Here is a 27,691-nt window from a genome sequence, read left to right as displayed (position 1 = left end):
TTGTTGAAGTTTTCATAAAATTGGCTTCAAAATGCCGGTTCCATCGGTTCCGTTAGGTGCCTCTGATTGGTCACCAGAGCAATGAAGAAGCCTTCTTTGTCCTCCTTGGGATCGGTCCGAACCATGCATTCAGCTGCAAGGCAAGAAAACACTAGTGATTGGGATACCAATGTCTCAACATTTTTGTCACGTTTTGTCAATATTTGAGGATGCCACTTACCGCCCTCGACACTGGGGAGACTATGGCGGTGCCATTTCGGGAAGGCAGTTTCTAGTTGGAAACCATGGGATGCAGCAAGTGGTAGCACAGATTTAATGACATCTTCGTTTTTGACTTGGTTGACAGAGCATGTGCTGTGAACAAAACTCTCCACTTCCGGAACTGGCAAAAGCGGTGCACCTCAATTTATATCATTGATACAAATCAGATTATTAGCCAAGCTGAACAAAGCAAGCAATATAGACATCTGTAACCAATGTATGAAATATCGTTTTTTTGAGAGGGGGATATTTTTACACTAATACACTTAATTATCGTCATAATATCGCGATAATATCGCCAAGGCTCCGTCGTCGGCGTCGCAACTGCAGCTGAGGCTCATTTGTCGCAGCTGCCAAGATCTGCGCCTTTCTCTGCAATCCACGTTCAGATGCTTAGACCCATCAAAATGAGCGATCCACGCTCAGACTCTCAGACCCATCAAGATCTGTGCCTCCCCTTGCCTGATGGTGCTCGCCGGGAGGTGAGAAAGGGAGGAGGAACGGTCCACAGGTGGTGATGGTGCTCGCTGAAGTGTGCGCCACTGTGGTGGAGGTCACGGCGGGGTGTGATAAAGGGCACTGGGCTTGAGGTTGGAAAGATAAGAGCATTTTCGGAGATTACAAAGAGAGAAGGCTGAGAACCTCTCTATTATTTTAGAGAGAGACAGAGTGGTTGAAGGTTTGAATGAGCAATAGACATGGGGACTTGTTATGGGGACTTCTTCACGGTATGGTTTGAAATGATGGTTTGATGAGAGGTAGAGAGCCTTTCTCCTTTTTCTAAAAGGCTGTATAGTTTTGGTTTCTACAAAACAATAAAAAAAAAGCAAACAGCCGTTGGCTCGGCTCTGGGCTTGAGGCAGAAGGATGCAGAGCATCCCATGTGAATTCATATCCAAACCACAGCTAGGGTTGTGCATGTGTGTGGCATGCGTGTGCAGCAGGTGGGCTTGCTTTGTTAGTCAAACTTTACAAGCCCAAACAACTTCTCTAAATTCAAAGTACCAAGTCGTTGTTAGTTTAGTGATGTTTTGTTTGTTTGATCTTGCTTTGTCTCTTTGTATACATGCGTGTCATACATATACACAACAATACGATACATGCAGAATTATACTTTGAAAATTTGCTTTATATATAAATGATTATGGTGTGTTTAAACTTCTTTAATTAATTACTACATATTTTCTACACTCACATTGTTTGTCAGCTCGCTATATAATCAACTTAAATCAGTTAAATCCATCATGCAATGCATTTCCCTCCAATTTTTTGTGATAAACTAATAGATAATTGACTAGATAAACATCCTGTAAAGTTTCAATAAAAATTTCCAAGTTTTTCTTACAATTTCCGTGGTTTTTATTCAATTTTTATCGATATCGATAATATCCCGATATTTCCATCGATATTTCCGTGTTTTTGGACTACCGATATTTCCGATATCATCGATATTTTATACCTTGTCTGTAACTGAGCAACTACTGGATGGAAATGATCAGTTTTGGCTACGATTTTGGTGGCGAGCTTGTTAAGTCTCTCCGTGCTGGCAAAATTGGCACCGTATTTCAACAAAACAAAGATTTCCAATCAAATCCGCAATTCTGCACAAACAAAGGACTTTAATGTTCTTGGAACGCAGTTGACTGACTTCCCCAATACAAGTAGCGTTCTAAATAAACTTCCTTGCATTATCAGCAATTATAAGAAGCTACCCAAAGGGTACCTGGAGCAGAAGATGGGAGCAAATGATCTAATCTTGCAGAAGCAGTCCCAGATGCAGAGCAGGAATGCTCTAAAAGAATGGCACGGACCTGCAACGTTGATTTTGTTATGCTTTGGCCCATTCGTCAGTGCGGAAACGAGGTTCAGGTTACAACGTCACTAGCCACAGTTGAACAGTTTAAAATACAAGAAATAAAGGCACCGAGAGAATTACGAGGTTCGGTAAAATCCTGCCTACGTCCCCAGAGAGATATTGCTCTTCACTATGAGAATAACTAGTATAAGATACACTTGAGTTAAATCGACATAACCCAAACCCCAATCCCTTGTACACTCACAGAATTTTCCCAAGAGCCTCATTCTACCTCAAAAGTTTCTCACTCTCACTTTCTATTTTCTCTCCTTTGTGTTCTCCTCCGGATGCTCACACAATGCATAACTATTTCCTTCACTTATAGTCATGCACCAACAATTATGCCAACAACCAAGACCAAGAAAATGTTAAGTTCACATGGCATATTCAACACCCTTTTCTATACCAGCCTATAGAGTACAACTTTTTCTCCATTTGCCATTTAATGCATAGAAAATAAAACATGCACAGTTGCAAGCAAGCACAAAGTCAAGACTTGCTTGCTTCGAACTTTGATTGTGGCAGTCACCATGTCTTCTCTTGAAACAAGATTTCCATGCCACAACCGAAAGCCAAACACAAAGTCACAAATGGCTGCTGCCATTTCCTTGTAGCATTCAGAAAGTTACACTATCAAAATTATTGCCAACTCATAAGTATATGAGCCAAACACAACAGATTTTCGTTGTAAGCATGAAAGGAACATATTTGAAGCATTGTAAAACGCAAGTCTGCAACCAAGAGGAGAAAGGTAACAACGGTCCGGAAGTCAGGTCGTCTAACCTTGGAATATTGAGGATCTTCAGGGTTTAAGTCTAAGAAAACTCCATCCACAACCTTAATATCTAAGTCCAGGTGAAGTCAAATGGGTTATCAATTTGTTAACGCTACGACAGCAAATATTCAGAGACCGGCAGTCCTCGTTAGATTGCCGTAGTTCCACTATTTTCAACAAGGAAAAAGAGAATAGACAGAAAGTAAACAAAAAGACTAAGGAAGAAGGATACTAGAAGTACCAGAAAGTCCGATCGTCTCTTTTAAACGTCGGACCCTTTCTTCATTCAGCTCACATGCTATGACATTTCCCTTTTTCCTCTCATTAGAGCTGAAGGGTGTACAGTTTTGTTTCCAGGAGCCAAGCTCGCATAAAGAACCTTCAAAGGAAATCGGATTTTAAAGGTGGCGTAAACTGTTGTACAATCTCAAAATCGAAACTTCAATACATTATGCAGAATAATAACAGCAACCAAAGTGCAAAATTACTAACGATGTACAAACTTTACCGACCTCCCATCCTGGTTTTGGAGCGAGGGCTGCGGCCACCATAGAGCTTGCCTTTCCCCGTTAAACAAATGATAAAACCATAAATCACAAATAAAAGATAAATGGATCCTTCACGGTTTAGACAATTTTTCTACATGACAAAGCCATCGTTGTCATAAGGCAACATCAAGGTTGGTTGAAATTTTACAAGTACTAATAGCAAATATCATGATAATTCTTACTTGCATAACAATACTTCCATCCATTATTAGAGGATGATCACGAAGATCACTACCCGGTGGAAGAACCAACAAATCAGGTACCAAGTCATCCTTTTGAACCTATTGAAGAAATCCAAAAGGAAAAAAAAAAAAAAAAAAAGCGTCTTAGTAACAAGATGAAGGAACTGCAGAAGGCGGACACATCACAAAACATACAGTTCAATGTTCGAATTTTGGTCTCTACAACACAATCACTTGTTATTAGGTTACCAACAATTGACAGGAAACATCCTAGTTGGGCATTTGAACATAATTCTAACAAAAACTTTAATGATAAAGTCCGAGAAAATACGTTAAATTGCTTCTCTAATTCAAGTAAGGCGGAGTATTTACTCGAACATAACGAGGTATTGAACTATCTGCAACCAGAAATTAGTGTCCAAAAGGGCAACACCGATCCACATCCTAACAGTTTAAATTTCCCTTGGATTTTATGAACTGAATGTTGCAAAGCAAAGTACCTTGTTTCCACAACTTCCACGCTAATAGTATAAAACTGAAGAGCTGGAACAACAGGATGAAACTAATAACACTGTAAAATCACACACCAGGAATTTCATGAAGAGTTATCAAGTCTTCAACTTTCTTCACTTATTTCTTCACAAAAGGCCAGCCAGAGCGGACTGCAGAGCTTCTTGGCGACGCATGAGATACTTCTCCGCATCACCAGCTGCCGATGAACTCACCTGTACGTATTCAAATTCACAGTTCATATAAAAAATTCACAGTTCGCCGCCTCCCTCCTGAAGAAGTAAGCCGACCTCTCCATGTTTAAACTACGCCGATTTTCCGACTTGTCGGCGGCTGCAGGCGGCGGGGCCGCTTTGTGCTTTAGGCGCGCCATCGCTCACGGTAAGAGCAGAAAGGGCGGCAAGAAAGCACAGCATATATGCAACTCTTCCACAAACGACATCGCTGATTAGAAAGGGTAAACTTGTAATAAAATCTAGGAAAATTGGGCTTACTAGTTCTTTTACAAGCCCACGAATTCAGTATTATTGTAGACACGGAAGCTAAAATGCGATTTTTATTAGCTCTCATAGGATTGTTTGCTGTGGCAAAACCACCAACTAATCCCCTTATAGCTAAGGCCTTTAACAGCGTATTTTAGGGTGGCTCCTTAGGCACCTTCACATCTACACCTACCTATAACAAGCATGTATACACAAACAAGCTTGAATCATGTTATCTTAACGGGTAATGCATTACTTATAGCCGCAACTACACATTAGTCTAGACTCACAGGACAGTCGATACTCAAGATTTCGTTTAACTTGTAGACTAGAATAGTAAACCTCACCCTAATTTAACATCTGCTTAAACTCCCGATAGCCTCTCAAGCTGGATTAGTATGAATTCTCTGGTTACTTTCTTTTTGTCAACACAGTATTAATAGACTATTGGCATAATATTGATACATTATCAATACGACTTTTTTTAATAAGGATGCTGCAACATAGGAAACTGCATCGGTGGTTCGGAGGCAAGCCTGTTTAGGGGATTCTGCTGTCGGGTCCGCCAGGGTGCGGGAAGACGACGTTGGCTTATGCCATTGCCAATGAAGCCGGCATTCGGTTTCGGAATATTAATGCCACTGAGGTTGTCTCTGGTGTCTCAGGTATGAATTTGATTGCATTTGTGAATGAATTGTGTGGAAATTATGTACCTTTGAAGTTTGAACTACTCTGTTAGTTATAGAAAGTGTTCTCTCAAAGTCTCAGTCTAACTTAGCCCAGTAACCACCTAGTGTAGCTTAAGCTCCGTTAGGCATTAGACGGCTAACCACTGTTACGATTAATCTCTAGAAATTTACGAAATAAGAAAGGTTAGGCGCCGACTAAGCCCGCCTAGGTTGTGACTCTTCCTTAGACAAAAAAGAAAATAGATAAATTCTATTTTATAAGAGACTTGTCAGATATTTGGATGAACAACCATTATATACTTGTTCCCTGTGTTTTGAATATGTACTTTATAATTTCTATATCATTCAATTTTGTAGTTTTGCATTTCAATGTAACTATATTTTTTTAGATATAAGTAGACATTTAAAACATGTATGCTGAATTAGCAAAAAAGCCATAAAGGATGAGGATAAAATGAATTTTAGAAAGAAAAAGTGTGGATGCACTTTTCAATAAAAGATAAGAAGCTAGCAACTGATAATGATTGAATATCAATGATAGTTATTGGAGTGCATAATCACACATCAACAGAGTATTTGGAGGGTCATTCACTTACTCGCAGATTATCATCGAATGAGTATTCGTTGTTGAGGAATTGACACTCAATTTTTTAGAAATAATAGTCAGTGGAGAAATAGTATATTAGAGGTTACTTTAGGAATAATAGTGAGAGAGGAAATGACATTTCAATTTTTTGACTTTTTATAGTGGTGAGATTATAATGTGTGAATGAGGAAATAAATTGGTATCAAAAGTTTTGCTTAAGTTGTATAAGAACACCAATAAGAATTAATCTTTCAAAGTTATTGCTTAGCTACCGAACTTGACATTGACAGCATGATAATATGGCAGCAAGGCTTTCGTAGACCTTTGTTATAAACCCTACGACAATGCCTCTGGAAGGAAGTTACCCACACAATTCCTAAGTTAATCCTTTCCTAAATGGGCTGCCGGCTTGTCCTAATCCTAATTTCGATGCCTTCTGCCATCGACTTTGAACATAATTCTGATCCACCGAGACGAATATATCTCGTCGACATTCTTGTCGGATTTGACGGCTTCACCTTTCTCTTTTAAAATAGGTTTTAAAATAGGGAACTTTAACGAAAAGCTCTGGTACCGTTCATTTTAACGAAAAATTACATTTTTACACTGAAAGTCAATCCTGGCACTATTCACTTTACCCTTTATTTTATCCTTATCATTAAAACTCGAAGTTTTCAAACCCTTTTCATTAGTTTTCCTTTTAAAATATGGTATAAAGTGCGATATATGTCATCCATCAAATTCTTGAATCTAGATGATCAATTTAAGTGATTTGACGGCTTCATCTTTCTATTTTAACGAATTTAGGGGTATTCAAACAGGATTGTAAGTGATTATCTGAAATTCAATGTGTATTCAATCAGGATTTTAAAATAGTTTATTAAAATACTTAAAAATCCAGGTGTATTCAATTAGAATTTTAAAGAAGTTTATAACATTTTAAGGGGGGTGTATTCAATTGAGAATGTGAGAGATTTTAATGGATTTATAAATCCATGGATTTTTATGGAGTTTAATTGATTTGTAGAGATTCCATATAAAATTTTGATTCAATTCCCTCGAAATCTCATGGGAAGAGGTGAGATTTGTGGATACTTAAAATACACTACGAAATCTCTCAAATTCCCTCTAATTCTTTAACTTTCTCAAATTCTTTAAAATCAATTTCTAATTGAATACACCTGGAATGTTATAAACTTCTTTAAAATCTTAATTGAATACACCTGGATTTCTAAGGATTTTAATAAACTATTTTGAAATTCTAATTGAATACACCTAGAATTTCAGAGAATCACTTAAAATCCTAATTGAATACCCCTGGAATTAATAATTTCCTGAAACTCTCTCAGAATCCTAATTGAATACACCCCTCTAAGTGTATTCAATTAGAATTAGAATTTAGAGAATTTGGAAAAGTTGAGGAATTTGAGGGAATTTGAGAGATTTTGTAGTGTATTTTAAGTATCCACAAATCTCACATTTTCCCATAAGATTTCGAGAGAATTGAATCAAAATTTTACATAGAATCTCTACAAATCAGTTAAACTTTGTAAAAATCCATGGATTTATAAATCCATTAAAATTTCTCAAATTCTCAATTGAATACACCCCCAAAAGCACCTAAATCATCCCCAACTAGGGGTGGGTTCGGTTTAAATCGGTTCGGTTTTTTGCCAAAACCGAAACCAAACCGAAATTTCGGTTCGGTTTGGTTCGGTTCTTTTTTTTTTCGGTTTTTTTCGGTTCGATTTTTTCCGGTTCAGTTTCGGTTCGGTTTTGGTTTTTTGTTTTTTTTCTTTCAAAAAATGAAAAACATTGAAATTTTAAATTTTAACATATCCAACACAATCATAAATCAAGTCTTCCAAAAACAATGACAATGAAAATAAACATTTAAAGTTGAACTAAAATCATCAATCAAGTCTTCCAAAGTCCAAACTAACAACCTCACAACACAAAAATCGTACAAATGACTTAGAAAAGTTAAATTGTATGATGTTGTTCAAAGATCAAGGTTGTTTGCTTGTAACTGCATGTTGACAACTTGATTAGTAAAAGTAATGCATGGGTGGATTTATTTAGTGTGTGTTTGATTCTTTTCCATCACAAATTACCCAAGTAATCTACCCGAAATAAATGTTTATGGATTTTGTTACATGTTATATGAGAGTAGATTTGGAAAAGAAAGCTGGGGTAGAAGTAGACAGTGCTATGGAGATGGATGTAGGTACTTTAGGAGGAGGTTTGGTTCCGGAACCTTATATGGGGGATAAATAATAGGTTAGGGTTTAGAGTTTTTATAGGCCTTTTTTAAATATTTTGAGCTTAAAGTTTGACAACACATTGGGTTTAGCACATTTTAACTTACAAATTGGGTTTAGAAAATAATACCCAAAACAAATAATTAAATAAAAAAATTAATTTAATTAATTCGGTTCGGTTTGGTTCGGTTTCTAGATCACTAAAACCAAACCGAACCAAAAGAATTCGGTTCGGTTCGGTTTTTTCAATTCGGTTTGGTTTTTTCGTTCGGTTCGGTTTTTTCGGTTTCGGTTCGGTTTGGTTTTCGTTTTTTTTCGGTTTTCGGTTTTCGGTTTTTGGTTTTTTGAACCCACCCCTATCCCCGACCTCTTATTTCGACCGCATCCACTTAGGACTAACTCAACTTTGTGTCTTTGGATGGGCGGTCATGTGAACTGGTTGTTTGGACTCGAGAATTTCTCCTTCTAAGGGGACTTGATTGGTAAGGCAGTACCAATTATGGGAAATCAATTTCAGGTGACTGAAGCTAAGCAATCTTAAACTAGTCCATATCATTTTCGTTAATTGTTTTTAGCGGGAATTGGCCTTGTCCCCCCGTTTGTTTTACTTTTCCTTTTTTCTTCATATTATTAACAAAATCTTGTAGAGGGGGGACGAGCGGGGGGTTTCTGGGTGCAACGGTCCTTTCTCCTCTGGGAGAGAGTTGGTGCTTCACACGCGACTGTTGATAAAGAGCTAATCTCGCCTAATCCATCTCTACAAAAAAAATAAAAAATAAAAAAAAATAAAAAAAAAGAAAGGCAGTACCAATTACACCAGTATTATTTGGTCAAGCTTTTTCATCTGGTCAAGTTCTTGCTTCACTCCTTAAGGTGCGGTTTGTACAGAGACCATGTGCACTCCAAATCACAGAAGCAACATCAACGTAAGGACAGGGTTAATGCTTTTCACATTTTAGTACAACTGAAATTAAACAAACAGATGAAACAAGTGGAACATAAAATGCCAAGTTTCTCAGCTCTTTGCTTGTGCATCATATGTTGTGGTGTTATTTGGTTATATGGTTGTGGAACATGTGCCATAAAATATCAACCAACTCTTGCGCTTTTGGGCTTTCAAACAATCGAAAACGTTTTTTGGCATCGTTTGAGTAAAACTACTTCTTGCATGAGCATTTTCAAAAATCATGAGCGAAGTGAGGAGAAATTTTTCAGTTTAGATGTTTGAACCACATGATAATCATTGTGAGGATGGGTCAATAATCTTAATAAAAACACTTTTGTTTTAAGTGATTATGAGCAAAAATGCTTCTCACGCATTCTTACTTCTTTGTCTATTGCTTGTTTATATAAGGTGTCTTATACGAGCGTCCAGACATAAGAATCTCTCAATTGTCAACGTAAAAACAGTACTTAATGATGTTAGCTCAATGACTTCAACACATACCCATCTTATCTCAGCTCCAAGATTTTGTGTGGTGCATTGAATCCATGTATCAAAATCACCACACAATTGACTTGTACTATTAATTACTTTAATATTTATTTGTCAAATGTGAAGGGATTGGACTTGGTCTAACCACGAGCCGGAGACCTTTCAAGGTACAAAGTCTACCCACAAGTCCTCCTTTGGCATGTTCTACAACTATCTGCAACTTACGTCTGGATTTCAAATATTTTCTTATATATTTCGGGATATTTTATGCTCTATTATTTCTAAGCTGTTAGATGTTTGGTTCAAAATATAATGACGAAGATATGATGATTAAAAACTTTGAAACATAACTTCAAAGCACCATATAACTTTCTTTTATTTCATAATAATAATGTCTGTCACTGTCTGTGGCAGTCCTACTTAGCATCAGCTTTGAAGCTTCGCTTCATTGACAAGGAAGGTCACGAAGAAACCCTCCTCCTTTTGAGCGATGGAGATATCATATATTTAAGTCGTGATCAACGTTCAGTCTGGCCATACTTTACAGTAACTTCATGTCTGGTGGCAACTTCAGGTCAGTAGAGTCACCTGAGACTAATGACTTTTCCGGAAACTTGAATTTTGAGTTTTCAGAGTACTTGATGATCCGCAAGTGGCTGGATGAGGATCCGAGTTTCGTAGGTTCGGAGTTTTCTGTCCAGAATTCGGGTTTTCGAGCGAATGAAGTTGGTGAGTCTGGTGCAAGGAGCAGCCAACCTGGAGGGTCTACTATCAGTAAGCATATAAACACTTATGTGCGCGCGCACGCACACACATATATATTTCTTCTAATGCATATTTCTAGACGGTCCCTCCCCGACCCTCGCAAAGCTGAGAGCTTTGTTGGCTTGGGATCACCTTTTTTATTTATCTTTTGTGTGTGTTAGGAGGAGAGAATGGAAGCAGCCGGGAGAGGCAGGAAGCTAGAGAGAGAGTTGCATTCAAAACAAAATCAGAAGTTGAAATATTGGATGATGGGTTCAGGTGGAGGAAGTATGGTAAAAAGAAGGTGAAAAGCAGCCCTAATCCAAGGTAAAAGAAAACATATACAAAGCAAAAGCACGATTAACCGAATCGAATACAGATCTGTTCCTTTTCATATACAAAGTTACAAACGATCCTCTAAACTACCATAATCTATTGGAGGGGATTCAAACTTACATGTAAGACGGCAGGCACACTGCACTGCCCAACTTGCCTAACCCACATATACGATAACGTTTAGCCATGTTTAGACGTTTTTAATCTGATTATGTTATGTTTGATTGCAGAAATTACTACAAGTGTTCAGTTGGAGGGTGCCACGTGAAAAAAAGAGTTGAGAGAGATAGGGAGGATCCAAGGTTTGTAATTACAACTTATGATGGAGTCCATAACCATCCAGGCCTCTAATTTTTGAGCATTTTTGGAGTTTGGGGTCCTCGCAAAGCGGGAAGCTTCGTTGGCTTGGATTGCCCTTTTGCTGACCCCTCATAATGGAACAAGGCTTGGTTGGTTGTTTGAGTTTACAGTTTGAAAGGAGAGTTTATCTCGTGTGTTAACGCCTCAATAATGTGACCTGTATTTCAACAACACTTTAAGCACTAGGAGTTTTTTTTATTCCAAATTTTTGTTCATCTATTGATTTGAACAAAGACTGCTATATCTGTTATGGAAATTATATATAAACTAATGTAATCGACTATAAATTTTCTATGCAAAATGTCTGTTATTTGTCAGATGATGGATTCTGTTCCTTTAGCATGTCGGTACATTTTGATATGGATGTGTTAGATGTTAATGTTATATACATCACATCAATAGTCTTTCCTTAAATAAAAAACGGACATCCTGCCCTGAGTAGTGTCATGGACATCAGAAAAGCATTAGATGTTTCCAGTAAGGAGACTTTCTAGGATACCCGGAGTATGAAATTTTATACTCTAGGTGTTTTAACCATTAAATATTTGTTTAAATATATATATATATATATATATATATATATATATATATGTGTGTGTGTGTATATATATATATATATATAGATTTAACGGTTAAAATGGGTAAGTACTTAAAACAGCCTCAATTCCATAGTATTTAGCTGAAGAGGGAAATGACATGAAACCTTCTCCTAACCAAAACCAAACTAACAGTCAGCGGCATAAACGGGTGTAATCATTTTGGTTAGAGCGGATATAATTCCTTAGGTGCCCAAGTTCGAATTCCGCACCCAATTGAGATTAGTTAAAAAGTAAAATATCGTTTGAATAAAAATAAATCAATGCACATGAATCGGTTTTGTGTGAAGTATAATGCAACAGAATCTATAATTGACATAAAAACCTGTAGCTTAACATCTCTATTCTCACTCTACAAACAAAAGAATCTGTACTAGGAAAGCACATCTAAATGTTACAGGTTTACGTGTGGTTTGATGCTTTCATTCGGAAATATAACGTTCGGGTTTCGAACATGTGGAGCTATCGAATCCTTCCAGGTTGCTCCTGCACCTTGAAAATCAGAGGAAACGCTCCATAGAAAATCCCTCTGATGTTTTGCTGAAACTGGTGTGGATGATCTTACAATGGCTTTCGAGTTCGAGACTGGAAAACTAGCGGTCTTACCCATGCCTGCGCCAAGCAACCATCGGAAGCCAGAATGCAGTTGGGTTGTGGTACCCCAAAGCCGCCTGCTTCCAGGCGCAGTATCCACTCCTGCAAGATGGACATCGATGATTTTAAACTGAGGATTGCATCCTTCATCTCCTTCATTCATCTCCCCTTTTCTCATGTCCCCAATCTCATCAAAGACTGACTCATAGTGTTCGTTCTCTTTGCTATCGTTTAACAGCACACTTGACACCTCTGGCATTAAATTGGCCAAAACTCTCTCCACTTGAATTAGAGCAATCATTGGAATACCCACTGGTTCATAGTTTCGAAAGGGATCTCTAAGCTGCACCATGAGAGCAATTGTGAGGTTGTCCCCCAAAAGTCCACAGTTCCTACCAGATAAACCACTGCAGTTCGTTTCTTGTGTCAAATTTCCATCGACCAAATCTGTGTACTTGGCATGATGGGCAGCAAGGATTTTCAACAATCGCTCTCTGCTGTGATCTTCATCACTAATGATTTTAGCATCTAGCCTCAGCCACTCGTCCAATGGTAAAGACAGAGCAATTAATCCCTCAGCATCAACAACACGATCTCCAAAACCGCATAGTTGCAAACCTCCAGACTGAGGATATATACTTGAAGGTGCCTCCCCGCTTGACATGCGGGACTGGATTCTTAACCCTTCCACTGCAAGAGCTTCAATTTTTTCCATTGCCAAAGGGGCAAGATACTCTAGAGATACGTAGTCTGACCCCACCTCACTACATCCCAATTCGGTAGAACTCAGGTTATGACAACTCCAACTAGAAGGAAATCCTTCATCCTGCCTCCCACGATATAAAATCTGCTCAAACCTGAAACAAGGAGGAGAATTAAGCCAACAAATAGAGAAATATTTGAAATCACAATACTTCAGATATCAATGTAATTGATGTGCTCACAAACCTCTCAGATACCACTATGTTAGGCGCTGAGGCCGCTGCCTCCCAGGCTACATGTTGTATTGTCTTCCCCGTAATATCTTCCAAAGGCATTAGTTTACTCACACACTCATGCAGCGTATCTCCAACCATTGCCAGATGCTGCACTATCTGGATAGCATCAAAACCCATTACTGCTGGTATAACAACGGGATTAGAAACATGAATCACCAAGTTCCCACCGTTTTTAGCATTTCTGAAAAGTGAAGGATTCATAGACTGCAAAATGCCTCCACCCTTCAACTGAACATAAGGACCAAAGCCTTCTCCGAGTGGAGGTAGGAGTGGCTCTTCAAGGGGGATCTCAATTGGACTACCAAATCCACCAGAGAAGGTACGAGGAGAATTCCAAAAGTCCTTTTCATTTAATCCCCATTCTCGCATCAAAGCTTCAGTCTCCAAGCCTTCAAGAATTTTGGCCTTCCTTCTTCTTAATAGCTCACTTTCTTTCTTGTGCTCTTCTTCAGCGGCTTCAATAATCAATGACAAATCAGAATTCTCAAAGCAATCTCCAGAATCAGAACCTGGTGAAACAGAGGATCCAATTTCGGGCTGCTCTTCCTTCCAATCAAAATCAAAAAATAAGTTTCCCGAACCCAGTGCCTCTTTTTCAAACTCTCTTAAAAGAAGTTCTCTAGGAGACTCAGCATCACTGTCAGAACTCATGCTACAGTCCATACCAAGGATGTTTAAGAAATCACTTGTCACGGATTCAGTTACTTCGTCCAAACTAAGTGATTTTTTACCTGTTTTACTTGATTTGTACGTCAACTTAAGTTCCGTGTGGTTCCTTTCCTCAAGAAACTCTCCCGAAGAAAATGGACGATCCAAATCTGCTGATTCTGAAATCAAGAGCATGTGAGTTACAGACTCCACCTCATCCATGGCCGATCCCTGGGTGCATACACTATCATGTTCATGTTTGCTGTCATCCACCACAACCTCGTCCACATAACTACCATGGGCTTCCTTTGGAATAACCATAGTCTTCTCCTCGAGGTCTATGTCATAACCATTAATGATCTCATCTACATTGATAATTTCAACTGCTTCTGACTCATCATTAGCATGACCGGGAACTTGATCAGATTTTAACTCTTCCATCTCAGACATTTCTGTCCCGACTTCTACAATGGTATATTCAGTATCGTCATCATCCTTGTATTCTTCAATTCCCTTAGCAAACAAAAAGTCTATATCAGTTTTAGGTTCAAGTGGAGGCACATGTTCGCAATCTGACTCTGTTACACTACTCAATCTAGTCTCATCAAGTGTCTGACATAAGAAATTAATTGACTTAGAGAGCTCCAACCCTCCATTCAGCACTACTTCGCGACAAATCTTCAAATCAAGAGACTGAGATGAGAAGGCAGGCTTGGGAGTTACAATGCGTGGCAAACTCCCAACTGGGCGAAGCATTGTAGCTCCACCGTCCAACGAACTTGACCTCCTTGGCCCCGTGTTCAGAAGCTCAGGAACATTTGGATTAGCCCTCACATTAATTAACTTATCCTCCTGCATCACCAGAAATCCCAAACTAACATTTAGATTAGCACCTCTAGCCTTGCCTGAAAGGTTGAAGCTTGTTGTCCATTTACCACTTTTTTCCCCCTCCAACTCCTCAAAAGTAAGTGGTAACAGCCTCGTAAGATCAACCCAGTGTTTCCCGATGTCAAGCCCTGGTTCCCCACTCAAAGAAACGTAGATCAACGATAGCTTCTCCTCATACTTAACCGAATGGTTCAGGCCATTTCTACTTCCATACACAGAACACCTATGCATCAAGGTTTCATCAAACTCAGCTACGCCTTCCACAACCTTCGAAGACAGAGTCTGCAGCACCTCACCCTTCCTCTTCCAATGCACACATACTCTAAGATTATTAAAACTCAGAGGCAACCCTTCAACAGAACGCACATGAAGGTAAAAACAACAACTAAATTTCCGATTCCCGATATGACTGAGAGCCTTCAAGGGCTTCTTCCAATTCCACACCGAAGACGATTTCTTGTCCTTGTGCAAAAAATCTTCCCTAACAAATCTCGGGTTCGAATCCGAAAAAGGGGTTTTCCCAGCAGATTTGGATCTTCCATCAGAAGAGGAAAGCAAAACTTTCGGTGGGGGTTTATGAAAGTAAAGGGCTTTGCTTAGTTCTTCAATGTCACGCAACAACTCACCATTGTTGGAATTCCCACCACTGTAATCTTCCCTACTCTCAGTTTTCTGCAACATGATATCTTATCTTTGCATACAAATTAATCTAATTAGACCATATCCAACCAAACCCACCATGGAACTTGTAAATAATTCAACTTTTCTCTAAAACCCCCTACAGATGCTTTTGAATAACAATCCAAAAACTGGAACTGATTAATCGAATGAGAAATTCTGACAATATGAAAAAAACTGCAAATGTACAGTACCAGCAAGGACCGAGCGTCTCTTAGCCGGAGGAACGTCGCTCGGGGTCTCAGCCGATGAACACCGTGCAGATAGATGGCTTGATCGAGCGAGCCATGTGGTTGGTTTTGGGTATTTTCTCGGGAATCGTGTGAAGATTTTCCGGGAAAAACTTTACCGTGACGAATTTTAAAGGCGATTGAAAATAGAAGTATTGTCTTCTGTGTGTTGGACGGTGGAGTGATCAGAGAGTCGTTCCGGTAGACTGTTACCAGTTTGGCGAGGTTATAATGGTCATTGTATTTCGTGAACGATAATATGCTTTTGGATCGTCTAAAAAATAATGGTTTTCCGACTTTCGTTTTCTTTTCTGTGTCTACGATCTATTTTAAAATATAGATTTGTTAGATTAAGGAGGAAGTTGGAGGGATTTGAATTATCGTCGTGGTGCAAGAGTAACACTCCTTTACACTACTGTAATAGATGGCCACTTGCATGAATCAATCTTTTTAAGGATGTTAAAATACCTAATAGACCAGAGACATTATCCTTGATTACGTCAACTAATAAAACTACATAACTTAAATTACTACAAGACCAAATTCATATTTCGGCCTTTATTTCTACTTGGGTGGGCATAGGTGGGCTCAAAAGTTGGACTTTCTAGCTATCTTTCCGTTAAAATCATATAAAAATAGGGGAGTGAAAACGCTATTGAAAATATTTTTAGGTTCTAAAAGAACTTGAATTGCTTATTACAATAAACCTTAATTATATGCTTCTTGCAAAAAGCACTTTAAATATTTTTCCAAGATTCACACTTGTGTGAGAACTCGAACTCAATTCGAGGAAGCTGAGAAAGCAGTGTTGGAGCTCTACTGTGAACGGTCACGGATAAAAGATGGTCACACTGTTCTTGATGTTGGGTGTGGTTGGGACAACTGCAAAGTTACCAGGATCTGCAGCTCGACGACACAAAAAGCTTCCATAGAAGAGCAATGCCTGTGCGTAAGCGATTAATTCTTTATCAGATTGAGTCGCTGGACTATGTGCCGCGATATTGATTCAAGTTATTTTTGTTACGGTGTGTATGGATCTAAAGCTGCAGAATGTAGAGTGGATGGTTGTTCATTTCCTATTCAAAAAGACACGAAGCAATCAAGGCTCCGTTCGCGTGCGAAGCAATGCCAAAAATCAAAGTGCATGTTTGCTGTTCAAATAATGTGACCGTTGAGAAATTGTAAAAAGTATAAACCCTTCAAATTATCAAACAGTTTTGCTGGTTGATCACACAAAACTCCAACAGAAAACTAACCAAAAACGTACAATTTCATAGAATGTTGATGCCCAACGTTACACATTTCGGACCCGACTCGATATTCTCAGTTTTCGATTTCTCAAGGTTTTTTTAACCAAATGGTCTTGAGAAGAAGTGAACGGATTGATTAGATAAAAATACCGGATATTTTTCATAAGATAACCAAAATGATTGACAGTGTACAAACGACCACTTCTATCGAAGGCAACCAAAGTCAAGAGTTATACTAATCAGAAACCATTTTGACTAAAAAGTATTTCTCTAATTCATTCCCAGACTAACAAAAAATAAAACACCTAACCAAGACTGACATTAACGTCTCCGCCGCTGCCGGTTTTCGTTAGCCACCGTCAGTGGTGGTGCAGTTCACATTGCCTTCAGCCTCTAAGAAGCGACTCAGCTGCTTATCTTCCAAATGTTCCTGGGCAAAACCAAAATTAAAATAATTTTAAAAACCCAGAAAATAAAATAAGCAAAATATTTATATAAAATTATTAATTGTGATTTGGATGAAAATTTGGGAGAAGGGTAAGATTTGGAAACGCACGGCGAGGCAGGCCTTGTATTTCTGCCACTCTGAAACGCAATCCTCCTTGTCCCATTGGCCCTTTACAAATTTCTCCGAGTACCACCTGCACACAGAGACAATACCCATTATACCCTTTTCAGAAAACGAAAAATGGATTTTAGAGAGGAGAGAGAGATTAGGGTTTAAGGGCAATAGTGGAAGCTAATTTTGTGCTGAGAGGACCTGGTGAAGCAATTGTGGTATGCATCTCTGAGTTTTGCACAGGGAAAGGTGGAAGAAGAAGAAGGTTTCTTCTTGTTCTGTGAATCGGTGATGATCCCCATGCATCGCAAACTAGCTCAGAGGCGGAGGGCGAAGTCCGAGTTTTTCACTCTCTGATGAAGTGTTTTGGGCCCGTTTATATATTTCTCGGGTAGATTTTGGGCCGTTTCGGAAGGAAGGGGAAAGTGTTGACTGGGTTAGACCTCATATTAACGGGCCTTGTAAATGAAAATTACCAATACACCATCCAGTCATCTGTAGTCGATTCTTTTGAGATAATTATCTGTAGTCGATTCTTTTGAGATAATTATCTGTAGTCAGTATTTCAAGTTCAAACTCTCTCTCCTCTCTTAGTGTAGTTTAGAGTCGAAATATTGTTTGGCGGGATAGACAATAGACAACAGACAACCTTCTTCCAAAAAAGACAAGACCAGAGATGCCAAAGGAAGGTATTCGGTTCAAAAAACATACTGCAATCAAGTGGAGTAACTTGTGTTTGTGACCGTAACAGCGTTTCGTGGTGTTATCAGTCCCCATCTTATAAAAGATCACACGAGATTCAAGTATTGGTTGCATTTTTCATGAGAGAATACTAGTGCAATTATTTATGTTTGGAAATCCAGTCCCAGACATGGTGCCAGTTTGGTACTGTTTAATTTTTTTTTTAAAGTAGGGATGAAAAAAAACTGAGCTCAATATTATGTATGGTAACCCATCGACAAAGCACTTATTTTCAAAATTGCTGCGAGAAACAGCTGAAAAGTGGAAGCAGCTATTTGCTGCTTTCAAAAACCGGCTTTTTATCTTAGAAACACGGGTGAACGGTAATGCTTAATGAAAGTTTGCAAATGCCAATCCTACCTTCACCTCTCGCGTCGTCCTCTTCCTTGCTCTGCCATCTCACTGGTTCTCTCCCTCCCGTCTCACTCGTTCACTTCCAACTCGTCGCCCCAAACCCAATCCCCAACCTGAAACTTCATTCACAGCTTAATCTTTGAAATTACTCCAGTTTTTTTTTTTTTACAGTAGTGCAACAAATGCAGGAGAGCATTCACACAGTCAAATCCTCTGCCCCACTTGGCCATGGAGTTAGCAAAAGAGCTGCGAGAGATTCAAACGCTACAGGGCCACGCCGATAGGGCATGGAGCCTCGCCTGGAATCCAGCCACTGGTGTCCCCGGAATCCCCCTTTCCTTCCATTTTTATGTTAGCGGGTCGGTTCTTAAGGGAGTTTTTATGGGTTGCAGGCAGTTCTGGATGAAACGCACACCAGAACCGTCCGATCGTGCGCTTGGTCCCCATTTGGGAAGTTATTGGCCACTGCAAGCTTCGATGCCACCACTGCAACTTGGGAAAATGTTGGAGGCGATTACGAATGTGTTGCCAGTCTAGAGGTATCCAATGGTGAAAGAATCTTGCTTTACATAAATTGGTAAATTATATTTAGTAATTCACATTTATTTGTTAAGAAAATTAAATTTAAGGCACATCTAATATTATACCATTTTTAGCTATTCCACACAATTACAGCTATTTTACATAAAAGTTTATTAAACATTATAATACTGTTTTTTTTTTCAAAAGCACTGCTACAAAAAAGTTTAACAAACTCTCTGCTGCTTTATTTCAACTTATTATCACAGTACAGCAGAAACATTTTTTTTTTTTTTAAATACAACGATACCAAACCAGCCCATAATCTTGTTAAAAAACAGACGCAGCCAAACATGGCATCCTAGTATTTCCGGTATGCCAACTCCGTCGCGACATCGGCAAGGTTTCTCTCGCTCTGAACACTCTGAACCCATTTGGCGTTGATTTGCACCCGCTCAATGCTCTGCTTCACTGTTCTAGTTATCTTCGGGTTTGGATGTGCTTTGAAGAACTCATCTACTTCCTTAACCTTGTCAAATGAAGCAAACTGCAGAGGAAGGTAGAAGGAAATAACAAGGTATTAGAAATCTAAGTTGCACAACAACAGACCTCGAGCATAAGAACAAAAGTTTCTAGAGAAAGAAAGAACGAACCGGTGAAACAATTTCATTGACAAAGCGAGGAATTAGTAATCCAGACCCCCAGGTCTTTGAGATGTGCTCCCAGTTATCCTGGTTTCGGATAATCCAAATGGAAAAATGAATCACAGCAGCAAATGTGGAAAAAGAAAGAAAAAATCCATGAACGTGGAAACATTTTGTAAAATGTCGTAAACTAGTGAGAGTTACCTTCATCCACTTCCATGCTGTTTCCCGACCTTCATTACTAACAGCGAGTCCAAATACAGCATCCTGACTGCGAACCTACATAGACGGGCATTAAAATCAGTATATCAAGCTTTGAGATTCTCAAAATTATTACTAATAAGTAAAACTTCAACCTACAATTCAGAGAAAGAAAATCTGAAATACCTCAGGAGTCAATATAAAGTGGAGAACTTCCAGTGTAATATTGGGATCGGGACAAGACGCTAAAGAACCTACAGGCACAGACACATCGATTACTGCTACAATCTAACAGCTTCATATGTTCAGCATTATTTTACTAATTACTTATATTTACCTAGAATGCGGGTTTTCTCCTGGCTTAGATCACTCTCTCTGTAGACTCTAACAAGAGATTCATAGCCTGATCGGTCAGATACACTTGTTCTTTGCATTACAGCCACATATGCTGCCTGCAACAATAGTCCATAATTAACATCAACGATGAACTTAAAAGTTTAATTACATATGTGTAATTAATGATTTACGTCAAAGCAACCTTTCTAATGTCTGGGGGAAGGAGGGGCGTGTTTCTGTCTTCTATAAAGGCATGAAAACGCCTACTTGCTTCATCTAACGTCAGTTCATGACCAAAAACAGCAAGTGCAGTCAAAATTTCTCCTCTCAACATTGCATCTAAATGGCTTTCGCCCGGTTTAGGCTGCCAACCAAGCCTCCTGTAAAGAAATTCTATCATAAATGATCAACTTTGAACAAAATTAAAGAAAAAGATAGAAGCAAATCTTGTGTCCTGATAGTTTATCTACGTAGGCATTTGAGTTGTTAAGAAAAGAACAAGCTTACTCTGCAGAATACTGGAAAAGTCCAATAAAGAATTGTTTAATGTGATCCAGTAGTCCGGGTACAGCATCGGCTGCAATTCTTGCCAGATTATAACTTATCTGTGAAACATGAGGACCAGAATCAGACCAAGGTTATCAATGCAGTAACATAAACACAATGCAGGGGCGATCATTACAGCAATCAAATTTGACAGCACGATATACTCAAGTTCCTCTCTGTATGCACTCAACAAGGTAAGCAATGAAGCAAAAGACTGCTTGCGAGCCATTGATAGGGCAAAGGAATCATCCAAAATGCCTGTGAAAGGAAAAAAAATTGTTGAAAACTTTCACTATCAAAGAGATAAACAAGCATGCGTACGAAATGATGATTACCAAATCTGTCAGTTTCAGACAATTGCTTCTCTTCGATAGCGTTTCTAAGCGCAGCTGCAAGTTCATCCTCATATTTCACTCTGTAAAAACCAGTCTGATCCACATTGACCTTTATCCAACTGCATAAAGCATTGTCTTTGTTGCTTGTGCCTCCACATCCAGCCTTTCCTACTGAGCAACCCAGAAATTCCTTTATGTCAAGAGTTTCAGACTTCGCTTGTAGTAGGAAATTCTTGCGTGCATCATACGAGCCACAGGATAATGTAATCGGCACAATCCATTGCCCATCGCCTTGGGAACCGCTTGAGTAGAATTGTGTCTGCCATACATTAATTTACTTATTCCTATTAGATCTTTGTTCGTTTCCTTGTACCGTGGAATAAAACCTAAACAAATGACTTAACAGCTTTTATGTGCATTAGAGCTTGAGAGGATTTTTCAGAATTTCATTTGATAACCAAACAACTTTGAAAGAAGCAAACATAAGGAAACCTGATTAAACTCCAACTTTTGATCTTTGACTTTGACAGAAATGACCGGGTAACCCTTCTGCTGTGTCCATGAATTCATTAGTTTGTTTACAGGTTCACCGGATCCCTCCTCAAGGGCAGCCCACAAATCTTCTGTCTTTGCATTTGAGTAAGCATGCTTTTTGATATATGAAGCAATTGACCTCTGGATGCATTAAAAAGTAGCATGCAATTAACTCTCTAACTTTTTTATATCATAGAAAATAAGATAGTTCCTTCAACCTTCAAGCACACTAGTTGACAAATCAAAGGACATACCTGGAAGACTTCAGCACCTAGATAGCTTTGTAGCATCCGAATAACAGTAGCACCTTTTTTATAACTTATCGCATCAAGTATTTCATCAATCTCAGCAGCATGATTGATCTCCACCTGGCCAAAAAGAACAGATTAAACCATAATAAACCAGAGAGACTTATATACACTAATACTCTCCAATAATAACGCCTTGAAAACTATAGTGGTGAATATTACTATTTAAAGCCTTCTGTGCAGATGATCCAGATTCGATGCCAGGAAACGGCAAACTTTAGGAAATTAAAATTAAAATGAAACCCAAGAAAGACCAAGTGCACGAATAAGTACCTCAATGGGGTGAGATTCTTCAAGCCCATCCAGCTTAAGACCAGCAGTGACTTCATTAAGAAACTGAGTCCATATTTTCCACTCTGGGAATAAGCTATCAGTAGCTAAATAGCTCACCTAATGACATTAAACTACTTATTTATAAGTACAAAAGCATGGAAACTAACAAGTATAACAATGATATGAAGTGATACCCATGTTGCAAATCCCTCATTCAGCCATAAATGCGTCCACCATTCCTTTGTTACAAGATTGCCAAACCACTGGTGTGCCAATTCATGTGCCACGGTAATCGTAACCTATTACCAAAACCAAATAAAGTGATTAAACGTATCATTGAGTGCTAAAACTATACCTCCCTACCATATTAACCAAGATAATTCTGAAAGCAGTGACATTCAGGATGCGCATTTTACCCTTTGCTTGTTGGCAGCTGCAGAATGTTGTTCATCAAAAAGCAAAGCCATTTCTCGGTATGTAACTAAACCATAATTCTCCATGCCGGCGAAAGAAAAATCAGGTATTGCAACCATATCCAATTTGGGCAACGGGTATGGCACAGCAAAGTATCTGCAGAACTTAACATCAATGATTTCATATTAAATGGAATGTAATGCAGCATAAGTACAACAACAACAACCAAGTCATATCCTTATCCCACTAAGTGGGATCGGCTGTATGAATCCTAGAATGCCACTGCGCTCGGTTTTGCGACAAGTCTTCCGTTAGCTCCAAGTACAACATATCTTTTTTTAAAGTGTCTTTCCAAGTCTTCCTAGGTCTTCCTCCACCCTTTTTGCCTTGATGCTCCGTCTCATAGTCATCTTCCGTTAGCTACAAGTACAACATATCTTTTCTTAAAGTTTCTTAAAGTTTCTTTTATCTTCGGTTCACATGTCCAAACCACTTTAAACGATTTTCCAGTGTTCTATAAAACTAGCCTTGGGGCACACCTAGGCGCCCTTGGAGGCGGGGCTGCTGGGTTTTCGCCTTTGTTTTGTGAAGGTAGGCGTAAGGCAGTGTTGGAGGACCTAGGCGGCTGAGGCACGCCCAGGCGTTCAATTGGGCGTTTTTTTCCTTCCAATTCCAGGTCTATTTCTACCGTTCCTCTGTTTCTACCATTCCTCTATGTGTCGTTCTAGTTTCAAGAAAGAAGAAAGAAAGTTTCTCTCTCCAAATCCTAGTGGCAAAGTCTAACTCTAACTCTTTTTTATGTTTTTGTTTTTTATTAATAGCCCATTTAGATTCTGCCACCTAGCATTTTGATTAGCCAAGATTTATTTCTCTTGAAATTTCCTATAACTACTCACTCGGCCATTATTTCCTTTAAATTCCCTATAATAATTGCTCCACTGAATCTTTATTTCATTTTAATTCCCAATAATAGCTCCACTTAGCCTTTATTTCCTTTTGAATTGCCTATAATAGCTAAACTTGGCTTTATTCCAAAGTATTATACTATATATAATTATATATGCAATATATATTAAGTTATTTAGGTCTCGTGAGGCAAAGCCTCACGCCTCATGCCTAGGCAGGGCTATCCATGGAACGCCTCTGCCTTTTCATACATTGATTTTCTCTCATCTTATCTTCAATTGCGGCCATTGCTACTTTACCTCAGATATATTCGTTCTTTCTCATATCATTCCTTGTGTGCCCACATATTTAATGAAGCATTCTCATCTTCACTACTCATTTTTTGCACGTGTTGCTTTTTGACAGCCCAACACTCCGTGCCATAAAGCATTGTTGACCATATTGCCGTCCTATAACATTTTCTCTTCAGCTTTAGTGGCATACGACGATCGCACAACACACACACTACACTCTTCCACTTCATCTATCCAACTTGTATTCTATAGTTGAGATCTCCATTTAATTCTCCATTATTTTGCAAGATAGATCCAAGATACAAAAGTGTTCACTCTTTGGTACTTCCTGATTTTCAATCCTCACCCTATCTCATCTGGACCCCCATTTTCACTGAACTTGCAATCCCTATACTCTATCTTTGACATTAGACGAAGACTTTTAGATTCCAACACTTCACACCAAAGGTTAAGCTTTGCATTCACTCCCTCATGCATTTCATCTATCAGTACTATATTATCTTCGAAAAGCATACACCAAGTGATATCATCTTGAATATGTCCCGTAAGCTCGTCCATTATCAACGCAAAAAGATAAGGACTTAAAGCTGAGCCTTGGTGTAACCCTATGGTTATGGGAAAGCTTTCATTTTGTCATTCTCCATCATACATATCCTTTATTGCTTAGATATATGCTACTCTACTTTTTCTTCTCTAGAATCCTCCAAATAATTTTTTTTTGGGACGGACCATGTCTTACGCTTTTTCCAAATCTATAAAGACCATGGCAAATGCTTTTTTTATCTCTATAATGAAAAGGAAAAAAAATCTAGAGAAACTGCTACATTAGTCCATAACATGCATCAAGTGCAATTGTCAACTTGAATATGAATAATTAGTAACTTTTACACATACTCTGTGCACCATTCAAGTGTCTTGACAGCAAAGTGCAAAGCAAACTTCCCCTGGTCTGCCTTACCAACTTGACAATATACCCGCACTTTGACCCCTGTAACGACATCAAATGTGACATCAACAAGAAAAAGGTTGCACTGACATACACATGAAACTAAGGATGTTGTGTAGGAGTTTACCATCAGAAGTATGATCTTCAACGTAATCAAACAATCCAACAACAATGGCCACCAAATATGTAGACATAATTGGTGTTTCCACATATGAAACTGTCTTCAGATGTCCATTCAATTTTTCTTCTTGAATCGGCATGTTAGAAAGGGCTACTAGTTCAGACGGAACACCATCAAGTGTTATCTTGAATGTAGCCTGCCAACCAAATAGCCAGCAAGTCATAAACTCTATATTTGAACAATTTAACAAGAACGGGAAGATTGATTTCTCATCTTTACTACCACCTTAAACAACAGATCTCTTTTTTCCTAGTCTCAAAAATGCATTTATAACAATGTATATCGAGAATGGTGTAAACAAAATCACTTGATCTTCTTCTTCTTCTAAGCCTTTTCCCACTAGGTGGGGTCGGTTGTGGGGGATGCAACACGAGGACTTCCCAGCAGGTCACCCATCCTAGTAATATTCTCACTCAAACTCGCTTAACTTTGGAGTTTAGATGGGATCCTGTACATGTGAGTTGGTATGATCGCATCCCAACGATTCGACTTAAGATAGAAGTGCCGGCTGTCGACTACCTGACAAGCTCCCCCTCCTCCTTCGATGAAAATCAATATCTTAAGTCAACTGTGTGTGTGAGAGAGAGAGTAACCTTGCAAGCAGGTTCATCCCAACACGGAAAGCACCGTCTGGCATCAACGGGTTCAAACTGCGTAACTGCCATATTTTTCTTCTCACCGTTGTGCTCATATGTACTGCACGAAACAAATCAAATCTTAGACCTATCTATACCATTGGCACATGATAATACTGAACGAACAATCGAAGATAGACTGCGCAAAAGTTCCTGCTTTCAAAAACTACCTTCTGTAGAAACCCTTCATCTTGTCATTCAAAATTCCTTCAAATTCAATAACCAAAACTCCAGACCCAATCGGAAGCATCTCTCCAAACTCCAAAACCAAAATTCCATCGTCTTCGAACGTCTCGGCATTCGAAGGCTTGAAAACCTGCTCAAACATTTACTCATTCAGTAAAGACACAAGTAGCCAAACAACGCACTAAATGAATTCCAAATAATCTTTCCATTTCCTACGTTATCCGTGCAGCCAAACAAGGCAGTAAAGTTGACAACGTTACAATCATCTTATCAATTCCAATCCATTCACTTGCCCACAAATCATGAACAGAGCAATAATTAAACCAAAATTAAAACTAATCAACGATTGATTAATTGAACTTAGACTTATTAATCGAGTATTAATTAACAAATCAACATAAAAAGAATGAAAATTTTCATCAGCCAAACACCTCACTCTCCATTCTACTTCTTTTTTCAGTCTGCTCTACAAATTTGAAAAGCAAACGCTCATCGATTACCTTGGACGACCCGCCGTGAGCGAAAGAGACGGCGCCCGCATTAATGGAGAGCTCGGCGGCGTTGAGAACGATGAATTTGGTATCGGCGACGATATCGAGGTCGATGTCGACGGAGCCGCCGAATTTGCAGGCGACGAGGTCCGGCTTCAGCCTTACGTCGTAGCGTTTCGGGACGGCAAATTTCGGAAGCCGGAGCTGGCCTTTAAACTGCTCCATAGCAGCGACGACGAGTGTGATACTTGCGAGCTGCGCGAGAGTTTATCGAGTTCAGATTTCGGAAGTGTGCGAGTGGGACTCATCAGTTGTCGCCATTTTACAACTTGCAACGTACGGGTCTTTCCTGAGAAAATTTTATACAACGACTATTTATGGATGGGGTGCGCTATAACACACCTTTTTTTTTTTCTTTTTCTTTTTTTAACTTTTAACATTTTGTTAATTTTTGTTATTTCATCATTTTCAAATCATCAGATGGCCGAAAATTAAAAGAATATGTAGGAAGTAAAAATAAATGTGTAGATAATTTTCTACATTTTTTCCAACTTATTTATCCTAAACATATGATCTTTTTTTTTAAATTTAATTAAAATGCTTTGATGAATTGTCAACTCAGCAATCTTCTATTTATTTAATATTATTTGGACCCGATTTTACATTATCGGTCTAAGCGATTGAGATCGTTGAGTGAGCATGGTTCTTGACCGCCGGATAAGGAAGTTAAGATATTTTGTTATTGTTAAGAGATAATATTATCATAATAATTATTTTTATCTCGGTTTTCTTGTACAAAATAAGTGGGATTCTCATTATCTTTAATGGGAAGCAGTAACAACAGAGTTCGGATTAACTTGAGTCTCCTGGCTGTAGACGTGTTGATTGATAGGAGATCATCACGAGGGATTTAATATCATCTAAAGAAAATAATAGTCATGGATAATGTTGGCATAGGAAACCTAGGTAGACTAGGCTTTTTGTTTTGCTTGGTGATGGATGTGACAAATGGGTTTGAAATGATAAGGGTGCTTTGAATTTTCAAATTCTCTTTGTGAAAGTATGGACACAATGCAAGGAGGCTGGCAAGCTTTTTGGCATAATATATTAAAGATAATATCGGTTGTTTTGATATTATTTTTTGGAGTATATCCGGGAAAATGCTTTATTGGATAGGTGATCATGTAGGCTTGGCTATAAATACAAAGTTGCAGATAACGGAAAGACTCTCTCTAATTCAACATACAAATTGCTTTGCACAAACTCTCTCAGCAACCTTGAGATTTTTATTTTCTTTTTTCGCCAACACATCTTCAGTTTAGATAAACAACATTGTGAAGGCAACCGGTGATACCTTTAGTTTGGACAACACTATCGTCGTAG

The 27,691-nt window shown here is 38.7% G+C and overlaps 5 protein-coding genes, 1 long non-coding RNA gene and 1 pseudogene across 6 annotated transcripts; 2 read left to right on the top strand and 5 right to left on the bottom strand.

The window, feature by feature from the left end:
• Positions 1-26: 26 nt before the first annotated feature.
• On the bottom strand, positions 27-4,790 carry LOC126632631 (25S rRNA (cytosine-C(5))-methyltransferase NSUN5-like). The gene is made up of 6 exons (XM_050303080.1): positions 3,622-4,790; positions 3,404-3,530; positions 3,133-3,270; positions 2,900-2,961; positions 1,985-2,072; positions 27-382 (listed from the first exon to the last, which is right to left on the bottom strand). The coding sequence occupies exons 1-6, from the start codon at positions 3,643-3,645 to the stop codon at positions 27-29; spliced, it is 795 nt and encodes a 264-aa protein (XP_050159037.1). The 5' UTR covers positions 3,646-4,790.
• Positions 4,791-9,970: 5,180 nt separating this feature from the next.
• LOC126632794 (probable WRKY transcription factor 50) lies at positions 9,971-11,341 on the top strand. Its single transcript, XM_050303286.1, has 3 exons — positions 9,971-10,358; positions 10,511-10,655; positions 10,895-11,341. Exons 1-3 carry the CDS (start codon positions 10,139-10,141, stop codon positions 11,013-11,015), a joined length of 486 nt encoding a protein of 161 aa, XP_050159243.1. The 5' UTR covers positions 9,971-10,138; the 3' UTR covers positions 11,016-11,341.
• A 505-nt stretch (positions 11,342-11,846) lies between these two features.
• Positions 11,847-15,940, bottom strand: LOC126632165 (protein PLASTID MOVEMENT IMPAIRED 1-RELATED 1-like). The gene is made up of 2 exons (XM_050302410.1): positions 13,163-15,940; positions 11,847-13,071 (listed from the first exon to the last, which is right to left on the bottom strand). The coding sequence occupies exons 1-2, from the start codon at positions 15,427-15,429 to the stop codon at positions 12,015-12,017; spliced, it is 3,324 nt and encodes a 1,107-aa protein (XP_050158367.1). The 5' UTR covers positions 15,430-15,940; the 3' UTR covers positions 11,847-12,014.
• A 1,084-nt stretch (positions 15,941-17,024) lies between these two features.
• Positions 17,025-17,796, bottom strand: LOC126632178 (uncharacterized protein At4g33100-like). The gene is made up of 3 exons (XM_050302452.1): positions 17,667-17,796; positions 17,463-17,547; positions 17,025-17,336 (listed from the first exon to the last, which is right to left on the bottom strand). Exons 1-3 carry the CDS (start codon positions 17,765-17,767, stop codon positions 17,256-17,258), a joined length of 267 nt encoding a protein of 88 aa, XP_050158409.1. The 5' UTR covers positions 17,768-17,796; the 3' UTR covers positions 17,025-17,255.
• Positions 17,797-18,460: 664 nt separating this feature from the next.
• LOC126632181 (uncharacterized) lies at positions 18,461-19,219 on the top strand. Its single transcript, XR_007626596.1, has 2 exons — positions 18,461-18,876; positions 18,953-19,219. It is a non-coding gene; the product is annotated as an uncharacterized LOC126632181 (long non-coding RNA).
• LOC126632168 (aminopeptidase M1-like) lies at positions 19,184-26,664 on the bottom strand. The gene is made up of 19 exons (XM_050302419.1): positions 26,318-26,664; positions 25,802-25,947; positions 25,590-25,692; positions 24,943-25,132; positions 24,764-24,857; positions 22,673-22,826; positions 22,451-22,555; positions 22,257-22,373; positions 21,930-22,043; positions 21,634-21,816; positions 21,142-21,460; positions 20,943-21,064; positions 20,768-20,865; positions 20,463-20,640; positions 20,262-20,376; positions 20,111-20,178; positions 19,928-20,002; positions 19,733-19,810; positions 19,184-19,626 (listed from the first exon to the last, which is right to left on the bottom strand). Exons 1-19 carry the CDS (start codon positions 26,531-26,533, stop codon positions 19,441-19,443), a joined length of 2,661 nt encoding a protein of 886 aa, XP_050158376.1. The 5' UTR covers positions 26,534-26,664; the 3' UTR covers positions 19,184-19,440.
• LOC126633601 (5S ribosomal RNA) lies at positions 25,356-25,474 on the bottom strand (annotated as a pseudogene).
• Positions 26,665-27,691: the final 1,027 nt, after the last annotated feature.

Source organism: Malus sylvestris, chromosome 8, assembly GCF_916048215.2.
Source record: "Malus sylvestris chromosome 8, drMalSylv7.2, whole genome shotgun sequence".
Taxonomy (NCBI): domain Eukaryota; kingdom Viridiplantae; phylum Streptophyta; class Magnoliopsida; order Rosales; family Rosaceae; genus Malus; species Malus sylvestris.
This window is presented reverse-complemented; position numbering and strand designations above follow the sequence as displayed.